Genomic DNA, 18,763 nt, shown 5'->3' with positions numbered 1-18,763 from the left:
GAAGTAGGCTCAAAATGCGTATTCAAAACGACTGGTTACTCGGGGGAAAAAACACGCTCCAACTGGGAAAAATCGATTTGCATGGCCATCCAACTCCGAATTCAAACTCTTTCTAGAGCTCCGACTTTCCGACCTGAATATCACTGACGTCATAATTTGACCTTGTATTTTTCCGAGTTCCCAATAGTTTTGAACCAGGCATAAACACTTGGAGTAATGAGTGTCATTGTGTTTTTTAATTACATTTTTTTACATGCAAAAGTGATTGCTTTTGATAAAAACACTTTATCTGCCTTGCCAATGAAAAGTAGTTTGAAAATTCGAAAATAGATTTTATGGAAAATAGATATGTTTATGTTTCTGGACGAGGATGCCTTCTTGACAACATGACCAAGTGGCGCAGATTACTGTTCGAGTTGAGATCGCGCTCCTCCCTCACGGTTTTTGCCCGTTCGCGTCACGGGCCATTGACCGGTGCAACGCGGCTCAGGTTAATAGAACTCCCTCAAGAGTTAACATTTTGGCATGTCAATTCATCAGTTAACTACACTCTACAGTACTTTGAGCTGCCACCATCTTTACCTTGTTGCGCAGGAAAACAGCGGGGGCCAGGGCAAGGGACTCACCTGGTAAAGGTAGGCCTAAAACTTGATAATAATAATATGCCATTTAGCAGACGCTTTTATCCAAAGCGACTTACAGTCATGCGTGCATACATTTTTTTTTGTGTATGGGTGGTCCCGGGGATCGAACCCACTACCTTGGCGTTACAAGCGCCGTGCTCTACCAGCTGAGCTACATGACACGATTGCTGCATTTGGGCTATTTCACAATATTAGTGCTAAAATAGTCAGTGACTATTTTAGGCTGGGTTGCTTTCTGGGGTTTAAAATATAGGTTTATTTGACTGGAAATAAAATAGTTTACCTTTAATTTTTTTCTGCATCTTTGATGCATGGTACACTCTTTATGGTTAGCAAAAAGAAGGTGCCATAACCACATGGTACCATCAAATTAAATCTCTGACCAGGAGTAAAAAGACAATCTCCCTCAAAGTTGACAGGCTCGACCCAGACAACACTATAAATGCCAAGTTTTCATCTGTCACCACCACTAAACCTGTCAGACCTACCTGCATTTTTGCCAGCTATGCCACTCCCTACTGCTGAGCCATGGGAAATGCACAGAAGATTACTCTCCACCAAGCATTGACCAGCTACGGCCTGTCTCGCTCACGCCCCTTCTGGCAAAGGTGTGTGACGGTTTTGTTGCTGAATGAGCTACACAGGATATCCAAAATAACATCTCCAAACAACAGTTTGGCTGCCTCAAGGGACGCTTAACCACCCAGTGCCTTGTAAGCATGGCAGACCAGCTGTACAGAACAGCAGACACCAGAGGCACCTCCAGCACATGGGTCCTGACAGACTACAGCAAGGCCTTTGATCTTGTGGATCACACCATTGCAATGAAGCACCTTTTGCAATTATCTGTCCGACCAGAGATCATGCCATGGATTTGAAACTTCCATTCCGGCCATAGCCAGGTGACAAGATCCCATGAGACTATCCCAGGCCCAATAATTCTCCTGTGGCCTCCCCTAGGGCACATGGCTTGGTCCAATTGTATTCGTGGCTCACGTCAATGGCGCATCAGAGGGTACCCTATCCAACTCCTGGGCCTTTGCGGATGACCTGAACCTCAAATAATCAAGACACATATGTGACACTTCCACCATACAGCAGGACCTCTACCAACTAGCTAACTGGTCAGAACAAAACAAGATGAATCTCAACCCAACAAAGTGCAACGTCATGTACACCTGTTTCAGCCACAATCCTGACTCACCCTCCGCCATAATCCATCTCCGGCCACACACTTGAGGTGGTGTCCAGCGCCAAAGCGCTCAGTGTGACATTCCAAGCCAACCTAAAATGGGACACACATCTCCGACATTACCACCAAAGGGAACCGAAGGCTCTTCATGATGAACCATCTTCGCCACTTCAACCTTCCCCCTGAAGACCTGACAGTCTACACCTGCTTTGTCCGTCTAGTTTGCGAGTACGCCACTCCAGTATGGCAAAGGATCTGCAGAGGTGGGTGCCAACGACATGCAACCAAAAGCATCATGGGCACCACCTACACCTTCTGCATGCAATGACCTGGGCTTGCAGTCCTTGGAGTTCCGTCGCACCCACCTCTGCAGATCCTTTGCCCAGAAGCGTGCAAAATTCCAGGATTACAAAAAATGGCTGCCTCAGACGAGAGGCCATGTCAGTGGCAGATCTACCCGACCCAGTCACAAACTGAACCTTCCCCCTACTCAGACTCAGATACTACAACAGCTCTATACCTTACTTTGTGAAACTGCTTAATGCTGCTTAACTGTAATATTGTATACTACATCTCAGATTTTTTATTTTATTGTATTTACATAGGCCTATGTATGCTGCAATTCAGCTTTTAGCTGATAATGTGACAATTCAAAATAAACCTTTAAATATAATATATAACCATACATTATTATTTGGATGTCCCTGTAGGATAACGTTTTTGGTTCCTATACATTTCTACCTGGAACCAACCTTTACCTGGAAGCAAAAAGGGTTCTCCTAAAGGGATACTATTAGTCAAAGAACCCTTTATAGTTCTAGGTAGGTAGCCCCTATTTTCTAAGAGCGGTAGGCTTTCTTGGATTTATTTTCGAATGTCTTCCATGCAGGACCCCAGTTGAGAAGAGAATGGTCGCATTCGGACAGGTACTCCCAGTAGTTGGTGAGTTTGGAGCATTTCAAAAACGCCTGTTGGTGGCAATATCGATACCCAACATATTCATGGCCTTTCACATGTTCAGCGAAGTTTTCACAGGTATGAATTTCCCTCACCACTGCAACACCGACTGGATACTCGCCCGTGGACCTGAATTGACCTATGACCAACAGAAAAACCTCACACTTCCAATGAATGATGTCGGGGAATATGAGAGCTGTCGTATGTTCACACCGGTGGACTTGGACTTGGAAACAATTCAAGAGCAAGGAATCAACAGCACCATATATTGTACAGATGGGTGGGTTTATGACACACCCCAAGGAAACCCCACTCTGGTGACAGAGGTAGGGATGAAAGCAGTCATTGCATTACCCCAGCCTAACTCCTATTTAACTCTATGCACTACTTGGTGAGAAGTTCAGTTTTGTGCAGATAGCCCAAGGTAGTTTGGTTCTGTTTACGCTATTTGATTTGGCAGCTTGACAATAGTTTTCATAATGTCACTCATTTTCTCCTAAAAGCTTCATCAATCACTATGTTCTGCGTTTTAAATCCTGTGTCCCTTGAATGCAATTGTTGTATATCAGAGTTGGCACCTTAGTTATGCAAGTATGGCCTTGCCTTGTTCATGAAGTCAATGCTTAGGTCTTGTTTTGAACCTTATTCACATTTATATCCACGGATATCTGCTAAATTGTGAGATTAGGCATGTATGGCGCTTTTATTATGAAAAGAAGCAATCCATTTCCTGATTCTCAAAGGCAACTAAATTCTCTCCTCTTTCCCTTCCTCCTCATCAGTTTAACCTGGTGTGTGACAACAAAGCTGTGAGTGAGGCATCACAGTCCATCTACATGGCCGGCCTCCTAATAGGGTCCCTGGTGTTTGGTCCTATGGCAGACAGGTAAAACACACAGACACACAACCCACTTTTAAATTGTCAAGAGTTTAGTGAGGAGGTCACCCCAAAAATGTGAAATACCCCCGCAGGTTTGGTCGTCGCTTCGCCATCCTCGTTTCCCTGCTCTTCCAGTTGCTGTTCGGCGTGGCCGCTGCCTTCTCCCCCAACATCTATGTCTACATCGCCCTTCGGTTTGTGGTCGGCATGACAATATCAGGCATTGCCATGAACACATTTGTGCTAGGTGGGGCAATACTCCCAGGTTGTCTCTTACCACATAAGCACCCATCTCTAATCTCAATTAGCCTAAATATAACACCTTGTACTGTCTACAATCATCAAACAGTGTGTTTGACTATTGAGCGTGCTGACAGCCCCAAACAATGTGTGATAGTTATTTTCCTATTTTTTAAGGGGCTGAGTGGACCAGTACATCTAAGCGGGCCCTCTTCACCATCCTCTCACAATGTTGCTATGCCGTGGGGCTGATGCTGCTGCCGGGGATCGCCTATGGGGTCCACAACTGGAGGGCCCTGCAGCTGGTGCTCTCCAGCCCCGTCCTCCTACTGGCTGTCTACTTCTGGTGAGCCTGACCTTCATACCTTATGGTGGCTTGTGCATGGGCAGTGGATGAAGGGAAGGAACAATTAAATTGCCACCAGATATTGACGTAAGGTCAGATTTTTTGATTTATTTGTATGAGTTTGTGTCTTCTCATCATAGCAAAGGCTTATTTATGTATTGTGTAGTTACCTCTTTGGAAGTGATATGTGGATGTCCACACACGTTTTTGATTTGTAGACCAATATTGTGTGTGTGTGTGTGTGTACACGTGTACGTACGCGCTAGGATTCTCCCAGAGTCAGCCCGTTGGCTACTTACTCAAGGCAGGCAGATGGAGGCCAGGCAGGAGCTCCAAAGGGCAGCTGCGGTCAACAGGAGAGAGGTCCCCCAGTCACTACTCGACATGGTGATTTAACCATCCTTACTGGAATAAATTCACTTTGGAGATACATAATGCAAGCATGTAAAAAACAACAACAATGAAGTTGCATTTGTGGTATATATTATTTAGTTGCATCTTCTTCTAGCTGGAGGCTGAGAACACGTCTACAACGGGCAGTATGATGGACCTCTTCAAGATACCCAACCTGAGGAAACATGCTCTCACCATGAACTACATCTGGTTAGTATGACCAACGACTTTGTATTTAACTAACTTAACATCTGCTATGATCAATATTCAAAATACTGTTTAAATGCATTAATTCACAACCATTCCAGGTCATTTTATTGAAATGTATCAAGAGTTTACGGTATTGACATGTAGTGCATTCCTTCATGCCCCATCTTGTTTTTACAAGCAGTTTTTCCCCCCCTCTCCCTTGGGGCAGGTTTGTGACCAGCCTGGTCTACTTTGGCGTGAGTCTTAACGTGGGCCATTTTGGCCTGGACATCTACCTGACCCAGTTCATCTTTGGCCTGGCAGAGATCCTTGCTCGCCTGGGCTGCTACCCCCTCCTGGAGAGCCTGGGCAGGAGGCCCTGTCAGGCAGGTGCTCTCTTCTTTGGCGGAGCAGCTTGTCTCCTAATTCTTGCTATTCCGGAAGGTGACTACCGAAGCCTTTTGCCAGTTATGCAAATGATTAAACACCTACCCTATCTGGGTTTATAGTGTGTAGTATTCAAATGTTTTATCTTTGTCAAATTTCCCTGAACTTGGTGTAGTTGGCGTTATATTCTGAAACATACCTGTTGGTGGTACTTGTTTATGTCTTATTTTGACCCTTAGACCTTCCAGTATTGGTGACAGTCATTGCAGTGACTGGAAAGTTTGCTATAGCAGCCTCCTTCACTATTGTCTATGTATATACTGCTGAGCTCTATCCCACCGTTGTAAGGTTAGTTAAATTTCCAATGTATACTGTTTATTACAGCAGAATAATATCCTAATTCTTCATACTGTGTATACATGTCAAGTTTTCTCCTCATCCGCTTTAGGATACATTTATTACAACGTCCTTCTTTATGTCGTCCTTGCAGACAGAACGGTTTGGGTCTGAACTCCATGTGTGCCCGTGGGGCGGGGATCCTGGCCCCTCTGATGCGTCTGCTGGAGGTTTACCACCAGGCCCTGCCCATGCTCATCTGTGGCATTCTTCCCTTCATTGGCAGGGGGCTGTGCTTTCTACTGCCGGAGACCCTCAACACAGCTCCAGGACTACACAGACCCACTCGTGGAGAAGACCATGTGGGTAACCCCTCAGTTTTAGAAATTGTAGCTGTTTTAATTGTGAAGTATGTGAATTGAAGCAAGCGCCATACTTACTGATTTTTACTTGTTGATCTTAGAACATCTGAGAGCGGGACTATTGAAAATGGACTCGGTGAGGAGGAGAAACCAACCGAATTGAGGAGCTCAAAATTCTGATCACTGTCTGGTCCGTACTCTCTGGAGGTGTGAGTTAGTTAGTTATTACTCTTAAATATCCCTTATTTTTTTGTAAATGATACCACCTTTTGGGACTGATAAAATGTTTTATGAATTAATAATAAAAAATTATTGATGTTGTGTATCAAATAAAACGGACCTGTCACAATATTAATCTTGGTGATAGTTAGTTATTACTCTTAAATATCCCTTATTTTTTTGTAAATGATACCACCTTTTGGGACTGATAAAATGTTTTATGAATTAATAATAAAAAATTATTGATGTTGTGTATCAAATAAAACGGACCTGTCACAATATTAATCTTGGTGATACCTCTCATGAACAGCAGATGGTGCCAAGTAACTTATCAATGGGAGAAATGGTACAGATATTACAGTGCCTCTGGAAACTGCCCCCAAATTGCATAGATAAATGTTATTGGGACTGCAGGTAAATAAAGTCTCAATAGAACAATAGTATACCATTGATATATTAACACTGTAGCCATATGAACTTGAAAGTGTAATTTTTTGTAGACACTGAACAGATAAATCTGGATCCTGATGTCCTGCATGTCACATAGGACCAATGGTATCCTATTTTATACATATTCTTTCCATGCGCATTGGTGAACAATGTGAAAAACGCCACCAATAGATGGACAGTAATTGCATGTCTGGAGAGCTGTGGAGGTGCAGTCACAGCAGACAAAGCCTGTCACAACGCTTCCATAATTGCCAATAGAAAGTGAAGAAAAGATCAGAGGGCTCTCTGGGGTCAATGGAAGATGAACTGTGACAAGTAGAGACAAAATGGGAATTCAGGAACCTACCTTTCAAAATAGTGTCCTGGATCTGTACAAATAGATGTGGATATTTTAAGCACCAACATCCTACAAAAATGTACTTTGACATTTCCCCCCTGCCTTGGCTTCCTCTCATAGAACAAGGAAGGGAAAGAAATCTCATTACAGAACTGAAATGGCAGGTAAAAATTAAATTGAGGACCCCTGGCTCTGTATGATTCAAAGCATATGATTGGGGGACTTTTGCAAATGCAAATGACCTGAGAACATTCAATGGTGCATGGAGATGTGCCCTTTTTTACTCATGAGCAGCTTTATCAGAGACATGTTTGAATGGACAAAAGTATGTGTTGCAGTTAGAAAACCTTTGAGATGGGCCACATTTTCTGATGGAAGAATTTTGTGAAATTGGTTAAAATGCCATCTCTCTGGAAATATCAATCTGCATATCATTGATGATAGGCCAGCTTAACTCTCATATGAAATATTTATTTTCATGGTTTCTAATATGAATAGGCTACATTTTATTTTTAAAGACCCATAAGACATTTACATACGGTATATTCAGAAAAGCAGAATTCGCTCCTAGCACCACTCTTTGCGTGTGCTCGTTGCTACTCAACATTTTGAAACAGCACCGCGAGCCAAGAGGGTTAGTACTATCCGGAATCCTTGGGACGTCCATACCCTTAACCCTAACCATAACATGAACCCCTACCCTTAACCATAACCCTTACCTAACCCTTAACCATTTCTTATTTCAACTTCAATGGGGGGGTAGGGACGTCCAAAGGATCCCATATAGCAAGAACCGAGCCAAGAGGATCTAGTGCGCGGTGCGCATCTGCGGTCTTAGAGCTGTTAGAAACGCACGGAGTTTTTTCATGTTTTCTTCGAATAACTGGCGCTCTTTTTCACTTATGCTCGCAAGAAGATAAGAATCATGACCAACACTAGTGTCAAAACACATAACTGGCTGTTTTACGCAGAGTATAAAAAGGAACTTGGCTGACGGAAAACCCAACTATCCCCTTTATCAAGATGACAACTCTCAATATATAGACAGGCAAGACCAATCTTCTCCCCTAGTTATGGTAAGTCTGCTAAATTCTAATAGTTGGGCTAGTTTCGTTGCTACTACTGTAGTTTGGTGGTCCACTTGGTACAGTACAGCCTAATCTTTCAGAAATAGTCCATTCCAGTAACCTACTATCTCGGACAACAAATCACTATTTAATACAAAACGTATTAATACTTTATTTCAATGTAATACATTGTTGACAGCAACTTGTATATTGCATATTTATTAATGATTCATATAATAACCAGAACATCTGCAGCTATTTTTCATTCGAAACACTCATGTGTTGCTCTGTTATTACATAAGCCAAACTGTTCACCCCCTTACAAAATGTAGGTAGTTGTTATTTTATTTGCGAGTGAAATTAAAACCATTAATACATTTCGTTATAGTATTGTTATGTAGTTAGTGTATAATAGGATGCCATTTTACAATGTTATTGTCTTGACGCCCCCATTTATCCTGCTTTTTCTGTCATGTATGCTCATCAAATATATGCCAAAGTCTTCTGCAATGACCACATATTCATTAATGTGATTTCTTGGATGAAAATCCAATTTACTCATGATTCTACAGTTTTATTTTAATTTCTCATTATATGCATTTGCTCACACAGCCATTTAGAGACATTAGAAACATAATCACAATATCTCCATACCCAGTAACTTGTGTGGTAGGACCATTATGTTTTTGATTTAAATAGCAATTGACATTTTGCCCCTTTTGGATTTGTTATAATATCAATTGGTATAGGCAGTATTCTCTTCCTCCTCTCACTTAAAATAGAGGAAAATCATAATCCTTCTGTATACGGTAGTTCCTTTCAATCATGACAGGTGAGCATATTCTACAGTGTCTGTGTTCTTGCCATGTAGGAACAGATCAACTGGTCTGATATCCATTTTTCAGGATTCATCTTTTAAATATGTGCGGCTTAAAATGACCACTATGATGTTGTTAGATAGCAGATAGACTTACCAAAGGGAATGAATGATTACAGGAATAGGAACATTAGTTCTATTAATTAGGTAGGCCAGCTAAAATATTAAAATCTCCACAAAGAGGTTTGAAGAAGTAGGACACGGCCAGAGGCTCTTTCCCTGTCTTCCCCGCTCTCTCTCTCTCTCTCTCTCTCTCTTCCTCCTCTCTTTCTCTCTCTCTCCCCCTCTCACTCATCTGATGTCAGACACCCTCTGCTCTTGGTAGGAGCCGCCAAAGAAATGTGGATTCCTTCATTCAGGGAGCAGAGGGAGTTTAACTGAGGATTAGAGATAACTAATGGCTGCTTCTAGCCAAGCTGTACATTGTATTCCCTTGCCACATGGCTAATATGCTACACAGGGGATGGATCAAGCAGGGACAGAGTAGAGAATTCCTCTTGGAATGATTATGAAGATTCTGACTGACATGTTAACTATTCTCTATGTGGTCTTAATTGGCTTCGGTGCCAGGCACTATTTTGAACCTAAACAAATGTTGACCTCAGTGTTTTACCCTTTCCCTGACACCCAACTGCACTCCTGGTCCCCTTCAGGTTTTCCCCTCCACCCCAGGCAGGCCTGTGCCCGCCATGATGAGCAGCTCATCCAGCCCAGCTGAGTTCTACGGGGACAGCACCTCCCTCCTGTCCATAGACTCCAGCGTCTTCTACAGCGAGCCCCCTCCTGTCTGTGACGGCCCACTGGACTTCTTCACCATCAACGTGGGTGGCAGCCGCTACGTTCTCTCCCAGGAGCTGCTGGCATCCCACCCAGAAACCCGGCTGGGCAAGCTGGCCCTGTCCACACGGGACTCTGCCCTGGAGCTCTGTGACGACGCTGACTTCCTGGAGAACGAGTTCTTCTTCGACCGCAGCTCACAGACCTTCCAGTATGTGATAAACTTCTACCGCACAGGCCACCTGCATGTCAGGGAGGAGCTGTGCGTGCTCTCCTTCCTCCAGGAGATTGAGTACTGGGGCATCGATGAGCTCCGCATCGATCCCTGCTGCCGTGACCGCTACTACCGCCGCAAGGAGCTCAAGGAGAGCCTGGACGTACGGAACGAGGCTGAGGCCGACGAAAGCGAGGACGAAGAGTTCAATGGTGCTGCGTGCCCGGATCTCCGGCGGCGCCTGTGGGACCTGCTGGAGAAGCCAGAGTCTTCACGAGCGGCACGCACCTTTGGCACGCTGTCCATCATCTTCGTGGCGGTGTCCATTGTCAACATTGTGCTCATCTCGCTGGACCTGGGGGATGTGGGAGGGAACGGGATCGGTGACGAGAGCGGGGGCGATGACGGGGGTACACCTTTCTTCGTGGACGCACTGGAATATGTGTGCGTGGTGTGGTTCACCGGCGAGCTGGTGCTGCGCTTCGTCTGCGTGCGCGACAAGTGCCGCTTCACCCGTAGCGTTCCCAATGTGATCGACCTGCTAGCCATCCTACCCTTCTACGTGACGCTGGCAGTGGAGAGTCTGCACGGTGGCTCCACAGAGCTGGAGAACATGGGCCGCGTGGTGCAAGTGCTCAGGCTCATGAGGTCCCTCCGCATGCTCAAACTGGGACGCCACTCCACAGGTAATGTAGTCGTCTATCCATACATACAGTATAAGCAGCCATTTTAATCCTGTCATGATTCCTAAACCTGATGCTTCTACCCATCATTTGTCATGCCAAGCTGCAGTAGTCCAGGATGTCAGATTGTCCAGGATCTCAAAGTTGATTTTGAAGGTAGCAATCCAGTCGAGATACATCATTATTTTCAAATGATATATCAGACCTTATTTATTTCTTCCAGCAACTCATTAGGTGATTGTAGATGTGTGAGAGTAACCAGGATGTAAAAAGTACAGCAGGGTAGTCAGACAAGATGGCTGGTGTTACTTGTAAAACAGTGTGTTGTTGTAGTTCTGAAGAATCTGTTGAAACTATAAGAATTGGAAAGATTCAGAACTTTTGTGAAACATCACAGCACAGTGGAAAAATATATGACAGCTAGAAATCAAAACAGGATGGTCTTCAGAGATAGATGGGAGGGGTTGAGGTTAACTGAAGGCTGGGACAAAAAACAAACAAAAGATAACTAATGTAAAATATACTGTTGTGAAATGTATGTAGTCTGTCTAAGCTGGAAGTATTGTTGTCCATTAGTTTACTCCAATTAGGGGAGGGGTGGTAGGATTAGGGGAATATAATAAAGAAGGAAAATATCTTTTTTTTAAATATCTTTAAAATAATATATATATTTACAAAAATAATATATATGGGGGATTGGAAATTATGCAGACAATTACATTGATAGAAGCCACAATCTATCTGCAATATTAAAGCTGATCTACCCCCTAAAAAAATATCAAGATATATTCTAAAGTTGTAATCCAATTCTTAGTTTTTCTGTGATAAAACTAGCTTCTGACCCAGGAGAGATTATACTGTGAAGTCTCTTGGAGTCTGAGAGATTTTTCAGGGTAATAGAAAGCCTGGTAGAGAACTAAATAGCAAAGGTGAGAAATGGAACGAGTTGGGCTAGGAGAAGGAGAACAAATATTCATTCATATTTCACCAATTCCCTCAGGAGATTGAGAGAAGGGGGCCTGACAGATGACAGAATGTTCCTGAGTCCATTTGTGTGTCTGTGTACGTTTGCGTGCGTGCGCGTGAATGGCTTTGATCTTGCTGATTTTGGGGAGGGATGAGAACCCTGGTTTGGGATGTAGGCTGCGAGTCCATGCATAATGAAGGGAGAGGATGTTACCACACCAAAAGGGAAGATAAGAGGGGAGGCAGTAGACCAGAGACTGAGTGACAGATACAGAGCCAGCACATCACATCTTGTCCTCTCAATGAAGAGAGAGAAAAAAAGACAAGGCGATGAGAGGTTGACTTTGTCTTTGATCTAGGATGCACTGACACACTAGTCCATCATTACACTTTTATATAATTATGTGATATATTACAAAACTTTGTTGGCATCCATGACTGCAATTGTGCCATATTCCCTCTAGTATGCTACTTCAACCAATTGGTAGGTATGGCGTGTTGCGTCAGGAAAAGAAAGTGAGAGAAATTGATTCTCACTCTGGGTGATAGCCGTTAATAAAACAGATGCTTTTAGGGGAAAAGTGTGGATTTACAGGGCATGTTCTCTACTTTGTCTACATGCTGGTGCATCTTGATATCCCTGAGGAGTCTTGTGACATTTTTGCAGTTTAAGTCCCATGGTCTGACTGAAGTGACTTGAAAATATAAAGGCAGGATATGTCTGTCTGAAAATATCCAGAACAAAGGTGCATCCCGATAACTGTAACATTTTGTAAACAAAGATACGTTTTCTATACTGTTTGACCGCTATAGAAAAAACGTTATACTTATCTTCTATTTTAATATAATATAATTATTTCCTCTGCTCCTGAAGCTCTCTGGGCACAGCACTCAGGGTGTCTTTCCAATCTGATTAGATAAAGGAAAAACAGATCAAACAAAAGCAATATGAAAACCTGAAGCTCAGAGAGACCGTCAAGATGGCATTGTCCTTGAGAGTGTATTATTATTATTATTATTATTATTATTATTATTATTATTATGAACCCTCCTTGTTTGTGCTCTTGGAAAGCACCCATATAATCTAATAAAGGACCCAGCTAGCACGTAACGTTCTGAGAACCATATGTTTCTTAGAGCTTGGTGAGAGCGTGGTTGTCCTATGGTTATTTTGCATACAACCTTCCCACAAACTTCTGTGAATGGTGCAGGATAGTTGCTTGACTTTGTAACATTCTCAACACATTTATGAAACTTGACAAAAAAAAGTTATTTTATTACTTTTAACAAAACGTGTCCTAAAAGTTCAAACATTTCATTTCAATTTTGGTAATGTTCTAGGAACATTCTCCAACTTGTTTGAAATTGGGAATGTTCTCAAATAGTTCAGAGAACGTTAAGAAACAACATTCTTCTGTGGGAATTTCAGTAGTTCAGCATAACGTTTCCTACATGTTTCTTCATGGTTCTATTTAAAGTCATGTTCTCAAATTGTTCCGAGAACGTTATGAAAACTTTCCATAAAAACCACAAGAAAACTGTAGTAATGTTCAGAGAACATTTCAAGAATGTGAATGAAAAACATATACATTCTGTTCTCAGCATCAACAAAACTCACTCTATCATCCATCTTGTTAAGTGTTCCTTTAAAAGGTTTGAATAGACTAAAATTAACTGCTTTGTGTGGGTAAAAAAAACTAACATGGCATGCTAGCTCCCTCCTGGTGGCACAATGGACTAATTCCATGGATAGAGAACAGATGAACATAGGTATGAATCACACTGACGCCGTGCCATAATAAAAAAAATACATTTGTTTGCATGATTAATGCCTAAGCAAATAAATGTCCATGTGTCCTATCTGTGCTTGGAGTTCAAAACAGTTAACCCAAACTAAGCTAGCAATGTTGTCTTATTGAAACATGTTCTCAGAACATTATTTTAATTACCTTCAAATAACCTATAATTTCCATTCTCAGAACGTTAATAAAAGCTCCCAAGAAAACCTTCAGTGAACCATAGTAAAACATTTTCTGAACCTCCCTGCTACCTAAAAATGTAAGTTCCCAGAACAGGCAACATTTTCACTTCCGTTCTCAGAACGTTTATAAAACGTTCAGTTTTACCGGTCAGGAAATGTATGGCTTCGTTTGCAGAACCAATGGGAAACCAAAATCGTGCATTCCCACAACTTCCAAAGGACCAAATGTACTAGCTGGGGAGTCCTTGCCTGCAAAACCAAATGGGCTCAAAGACAGACAATATGATATGAGAATGTAATATCATTTCTATTCATCTTTCAGTGGATTTATTTTCCATAGATCTCATTTTGATCCCATATAGTTTCACAATAGTGTTTCAGCACATCAAAAGAACATAAAAAGTATACTTACTTGGCAAACTTCACCCAATATATATTTTCTACTTGAGGAGTTTGGAGAGCTTACAAGCAATTTCATTGTGTGAATATTCCTACCACCTGCTCAGTTGTGTATATTTCGAGTTTTGCACTTGTTTTAACTGCCAGCTTGCTGTTACATTTTCCCCACTAAATTCTCAGTCATGAGTTTCACATATCATCACTTGTCGTTTTTTACATGAGCTGTTTGTGGAATATAAGTTGGCTAGATGCACAACAGTATCTTCAGGTTAGGCAAGTGAAAAGGTATTAAGACTGACTTACAGTGCCTTGCAAAAGTATTCATCCCCCTTGGCGTTTTTCCTATTTTGTTGCATTACAACCTGTAATTTAAATGGATTTTTATTTGGATTTCATGTAATGGACATACACAAAATAGTCCAAATTGTTGAAGTGCAATGAAAAAAATTACTTGTTTCAAAAAATTCTAAAAAATAAATAATGGAAAAGTGGTGCATGCATATGTATTCACCCCCTTTGCTATGAAGCCCCTAAAAATGATCTGGTGCAACCAATTACCTTCATAAGTCACATAATAAGTTCAATAAAGTCCACCTGTGTGAAATCTAAGTGTCACATGATCTCAGTGTATATATACACCTGTTCCGAAAGGCCCCAGAGTCTGCAACACCACTAAGCAAGGGGCACCACCAAGCAAGCGTCACCATGAAGACCAAGGAGCTCTCCATACAGGTCAGGGACAAAGTTGTGGAGAAGTACAGATCAGGGTTGGGTTATAAAAAAATATCTGAAACTTTGAACATCCCACGGAGCACCATTAAATCCATTATTAAGAAATTGAAAGAATATGGCACCACAACAAACCTGCCAAGATGGGGCCGCCCACCAAAACTCACAGACCAGGCAAGGAGGGCATTAATCAGAGAGGCAACAAAGAGACCAAAGATAACCCTGAAGGAGCTGCAAAGCTCCACAGCAGAGATTGGAGTATCTGTCCATAGGACCACTTTAAGCCGTACACTCCACAGAGCTGGGCTTTATGGAAGAGTGGCCAGAAAAATGAATAGTTATGCACGCTCAAGTTTTCTGTTTTTTTGTCTTTTATTTCTTGTTTGTTTCACACACAAAATATTTTGTATCTTCAAAGTGGTAGGCATGTTGTGTAAATCAAATGATACAAACTCCAAAAAATTCCATTTTAATTCCAGGTTGTAAGGCAACTAAATAGGAAAAATGCCAAGGAGGGTGAATACTTTCGCAAGCCACTGTAAGAGTTAATTATTAAGGTAAATTATCCTACACTTGAAAGTGTGCACCTGCCACACTCTGTAAGATTTGCATACCATCAAAGAGTGTATACTTTCAGCATTGTCTTCCAACAGATGGCGTCATTCTTATGCATCAGTGCAGACAGCCGTCAGACTATCTGACATTAGACAATGCACTTTCAGGTGTACGACCTGAATAAGTAATCTGTCATTTAATCTCCTGAACTGATGTATAATTGACCACAGCCCTCTGTATCCCTGTGTCCCCTAGGCCTCAAGTCCCTGGGTCTGACCATCGCCCAGTGCTATGAAGAGGTGGGTCTCCTGCTCCTCTTCCTCTCTGTGGGCATCTCCATCTTCGCCACGGTGGAGTTCGCCCTGGAGCATGAGATCCCCGGCACCACCTTCAGAAGCGTGCCCTGTGCCTGGTGGTGGGCCACCACCTCCATGACCACGGTTGGCTACGGAGACATCCGCCCCGACACCACCCTGGGCAAGGTGCTGGCCTTTCTCTGCATCCTGTCTGGTATCCTCATCTTGGCACTGCCCATCGCTATCATCAACGACCGCTTCTCTGCCTGCTACTTCACCCTCAAGATGAAGGAGGCGGCGCTGCGGCACGGGGAGGCGCTCAAGAGGCTGGCGCTGGGTGACGTGGAGGTGGGTGGGGCAGCAGGGGGAGGAGGGATGAACCTGAGGGATGCTTACGCCAGGAGTGTGATGGAGATGCTGAGGCTGCAGGGGAGGGAGAGGGCCAGCACACGGAGTAGTGGAGGGGGCGAGCTCTGGTGGTAGTGTGGAGGACGGACCACAAGGGCAGCTGTGGAGAAAAAGCTATGGAAAAGTCAAGTCAAGTGGGTTAAAGATGGAATCCGCAGTAGGGGGAAACAACGCTACTGGCTGCCTCACCACTGCTGTTATTGTTTTTGTTGCTGAGCTGAGGAGCATCGAGCAGCATGGTAAAAATAAAAATCGGTATATATTGTGCTCTTTTATCGCACATGCAATGATGTCAGAGGGGGGAAAACAGTGCAAATGGACGTGGGTGTTTCACCATTAAGGATTCCAGCTTTAAGAAACCATCAGAATATGACAACAATGTGTACAATGTATAGGACATATCTAAAGGATGATGGGTGGACAATTACTTTTATGTCACCTGAAAGATTAGCCACAACTTTCATGGCTAACCTTTCTTCAGCGTTGTGTTCTCTGACACAACTGTTGCATGTTCTGTCTCCTCTGTATGTCACATAGACAAGATGTACAGTATAGACTGAATGATGTTATATTGTGTTTGATATTTTAAAACTTCTCTCCATTGAAAGATGCAGTATAGAACAGCACAACATGATTTCATTGGAGAGCAATAAACAGATTTTCCTTCTTCTTCACCCCTGTCCAGTGGCGGCTCCTGAAAAAATTCTCAGGAGGGGCAATTTTTCTGATGATTTAGGTGACCTACACACATTTAAAAAAAGATATGTCCAGCAACAACATGAAGACAGGGGCAGCATATAAGTCAATACCAGAAGCATTTATTGACTGATCTCAAAAGTGTTGGCTTACCAGGGTTGGTGGAGCCCTCAGTTTCATCTTTGCCTCGCAAAGCTAACTCAAACACTCCGCAAAACTTCACACACTGGATTAGCCGGCTGAGGATGTGGCGGTTCTTGCTAATGTCGTAGTAAATATATTTGTTATAGTGAATATGGAATATGATATGTTGAGTAAAATGTTGTGCTAAGATCTATTTAGGTCAGGAGCTGGTTATAAGTTATGTTCCTATCCAATAACAATGGACAAAAGGGTCCTATCTTGTCAGCCTTGTCAGCAGGTGGCCAAGGACAACACCCACGCCATAGGCCTCTCAGTTCTTCCAACTCACGAGTTCTTGCTCTGAGGACACACACACACACAAACACACACACACACACACATCATCACTGTTAAACACACACACACACACACACATCATCACTGTTAAACACACACACACACACACAAAAATCCCCTCTCTTAGGCTGAACATTTGAAGACAGAGAACCCGACTCAGAGCCAATGCAACAGTGACAGTAGCCTGGAGGGGACCTCGCCCAACTCATCAGGACCAATCAGAAGATCAGAACTACTAGATTGAACCTACTTCATTTATTGCATAAAATGTCTGCACACAATGTTTCGGGGCTCTCTTCAGATAATAATAATAATAATAATAATAATATGCCATTTAGCAGACGCTTTTATCCAAAGCGACTTACAGTCATGCGTGCATACATTTTTGTGTATGGGTGGTCCCGGGGATCGAACCCACTACCTTGGCGTTACAAGCACCATGCTCTACCAGCTGAGCTACAGAAAGTGGATACTCATGGATGTGCATTGCAATTGTAAAATGTCAACACAATTGGAGACACCACGTCATTTTTGGAGACATGTTATTGACAGTAAACTATTGTAGATGCGACTGCTAACTAAATAAAACATTTTAGCTGGCTAGCTAATCATCTTAGCTAAATGTGGGGCAAACAATTCAGTTATTTACCGTTAATTTGAGGGATTGGGGTGAAAGAAATCGAGTTACATAGTGATACTTTACGATATACTGTATTGACAATATCGCAATATTTTAGCGCTAGTTGGCTGTACCTGCACCAAAACACCATTATTGTTCCTTCATAGCTTGTTCTCAATCTTTTCACATTGGGAGCCAATTTGTTTTCAGCACTTTTATTTCCATGACTGATCAAAACTCGTTCTCATGGCTTTCTGATCCCTCTGCAACAGACATATGGTGCGCAATAAAATCACAGTATCGAATCGCAATACGTATAGAATCATGAGACTCGCAATGCTGATGCATATATCTTATCGTGAGGTTCCTGGCAATTCCCAGCCCAAGTTCATTTGCCACAACAAATCTCTTCGCTAGCAAACGCAATGTGTCTCCAGCAATGTTTACTTTTTTGACGTTCTATGGCATCTCCACTTTCCAAGCATATATGACCACATGTAATATTTTGGTAAGTGATGCAAATAGTGAACTATGTAGGGCCAGGATGTAAAATATATGTAGCTGCAGCAATTTCTCTTATCTGATATGGTAAGTAATGGGGCTTGATTTATAGCTCCCTAAGAGTTTGACGAACGGGTCCGTGAACGCGATTGCAGATATCTTTACCTCTGAATAAACTGCCTTATATTATACAATTATCCACCTTGTCCAAAAGTCTCTACTTTTTCTCCGTTCTCCAGTAAACTTGTTTTATCAACAATAGTAAGGTTCAATGACACAGAAAGCAGTTCAATGTCGGGGTACAGTCGCTCTCTTACCAGGATCGCGGTCCGCTCTGACCAGGGTGAAGGTGGCCGGCTCCACCTCTCTGCCAGCAGCGTTTTCATTATTTAGTCAGTTCGTAGCGGGTATGTACACGATCAACAAGATCAGTCCAAAACCGAAGATCAGTCCAAAGCAGAATGTTTGCAGAATGTTTGTAAACTAAGTCTACAAATTAAAAACATAAAATAACGCCACACTGCAGGTCGCAACATAGACGCTGATAGCCGCCATTGTCTTAGTTACGTTCAACGTTACGTCA

At 42.6% G+C, this 18,763-nt stretch overlaps 2 protein-coding genes across 5 annotated transcripts; both read left to right on the top strand.

The window, feature by feature from the left end:
* The first annotated feature begins 371 nt into the window (after positions 1 to 371).
* On the top strand, positions 372 to 6,426 carry LOC121570296 (solute carrier family 22 member 13-like). Of its 4 annotated transcripts, XM_045214824.1 has the most exons (12): positions 614 to 635; positions 2,726 to 2,778; positions 2,858 to 3,119; positions 3,576 to 3,679; positions 3,766 to 3,920; positions 4,091 to 4,259; positions 4,526 to 4,646; positions 4,768 to 4,862; positions 5,071 to 5,285; positions 5,468 to 5,576; positions 5,719 to 5,930; positions 6,028 to 6,426. In XM_045214824.1, the coding sequence occupies exons 3-12, from the start codon at positions 2,874 to 2,876 to the stop codon at positions 6,087 to 6,089; spliced, it is 1,488 nt and encodes a 495-aa protein (XP_045070759.1). In that variant the 5' UTR covers positions 614 to 635; positions 2,726 to 2,778; positions 2,858 to 2,873; the 3' UTR covers positions 6,090 to 6,426. The 4 variants fall into 4 exon arrangements, with proteins under 4 accessions (XP_045070758.1, XP_045070756.1, XP_045070755.1 ...); XM_045214821.1 differs by having other exon boundaries at positions 550 to 635; positions 2,726 to 3,119; positions 5,719 to 5,926; XM_045214820.1 differs by having other exon boundaries at positions 550 to 635; positions 2,726 to 3,119.
* Positions 6,427 to 7,732: 1,306 nt separating this feature from the next.
* On the top strand, positions 7,733 to 16,602 carry LOC123481059 (potassium voltage-gated channel subfamily V member 1-like). The gene is made up of 3 exons (XM_045214828.1): positions 7,733 to 8,008; positions 9,530 to 10,553; positions 15,436 to 16,602. Exons 1-3 carry the CDS (start codon positions 8,006 to 8,008, stop codon positions 15,957 to 15,959), a joined length of 1,551 nt encoding a protein of 516 aa, XP_045070763.1. The 5' UTR covers positions 7,733 to 8,005; the 3' UTR covers positions 15,960 to 16,602.
* Positions 16,603 to 18,763: the final 2,161 nt, after the last annotated feature.

Source organism: Coregonus clupeaformis, unplaced genomic scaffold (assembly GCF_020615455.1).
Source record: "Coregonus clupeaformis isolate EN_2021a unplaced genomic scaffold, ASM2061545v1 scaf0322, whole genome shotgun sequence".
Taxonomy (NCBI): Eukaryota; Metazoa; Chordata; class Actinopteri; order Salmoniformes; family Salmonidae; genus Coregonus; species Coregonus clupeaformis.
Note: the sequence above shows the minus strand (reverse complement) of the source record. Positions and strands in the feature narration are given on the sequence as shown.

Coding starts and splice junctions, on each gene's coding strand:
- LOC121570296 (XM_045214820.1), top strand. CDS start 2,745: ATGGTCGCATTCGGACAGGTACTCCCAGTAGTTGGTGAGTTTGGAGCA. Junction 3,120..3,575: donor ACCCCACTCTGGTGACAGAG/GTAGGGATGAAA, acceptor CCTCCTCATCAG/TTTAACCTGGTGTGTGACAA. Junction 5,577..5,718: donor CTCTATCCCACCGTTGTAAG/GTTAGTTAAATT, acceptor TCGTCCTTGCAG/ACAGAACGGTTTGGGTCTGA.
- LOC123481059 (XM_045214828.1), top strand. Junction 10,554..15,435: donor ACTGGGACGCCACTCCACAG/GTAATGTAGTCG, acceptor TGTGTCCCCTAG/GCCTCAAGTCCCTGGGTCTG.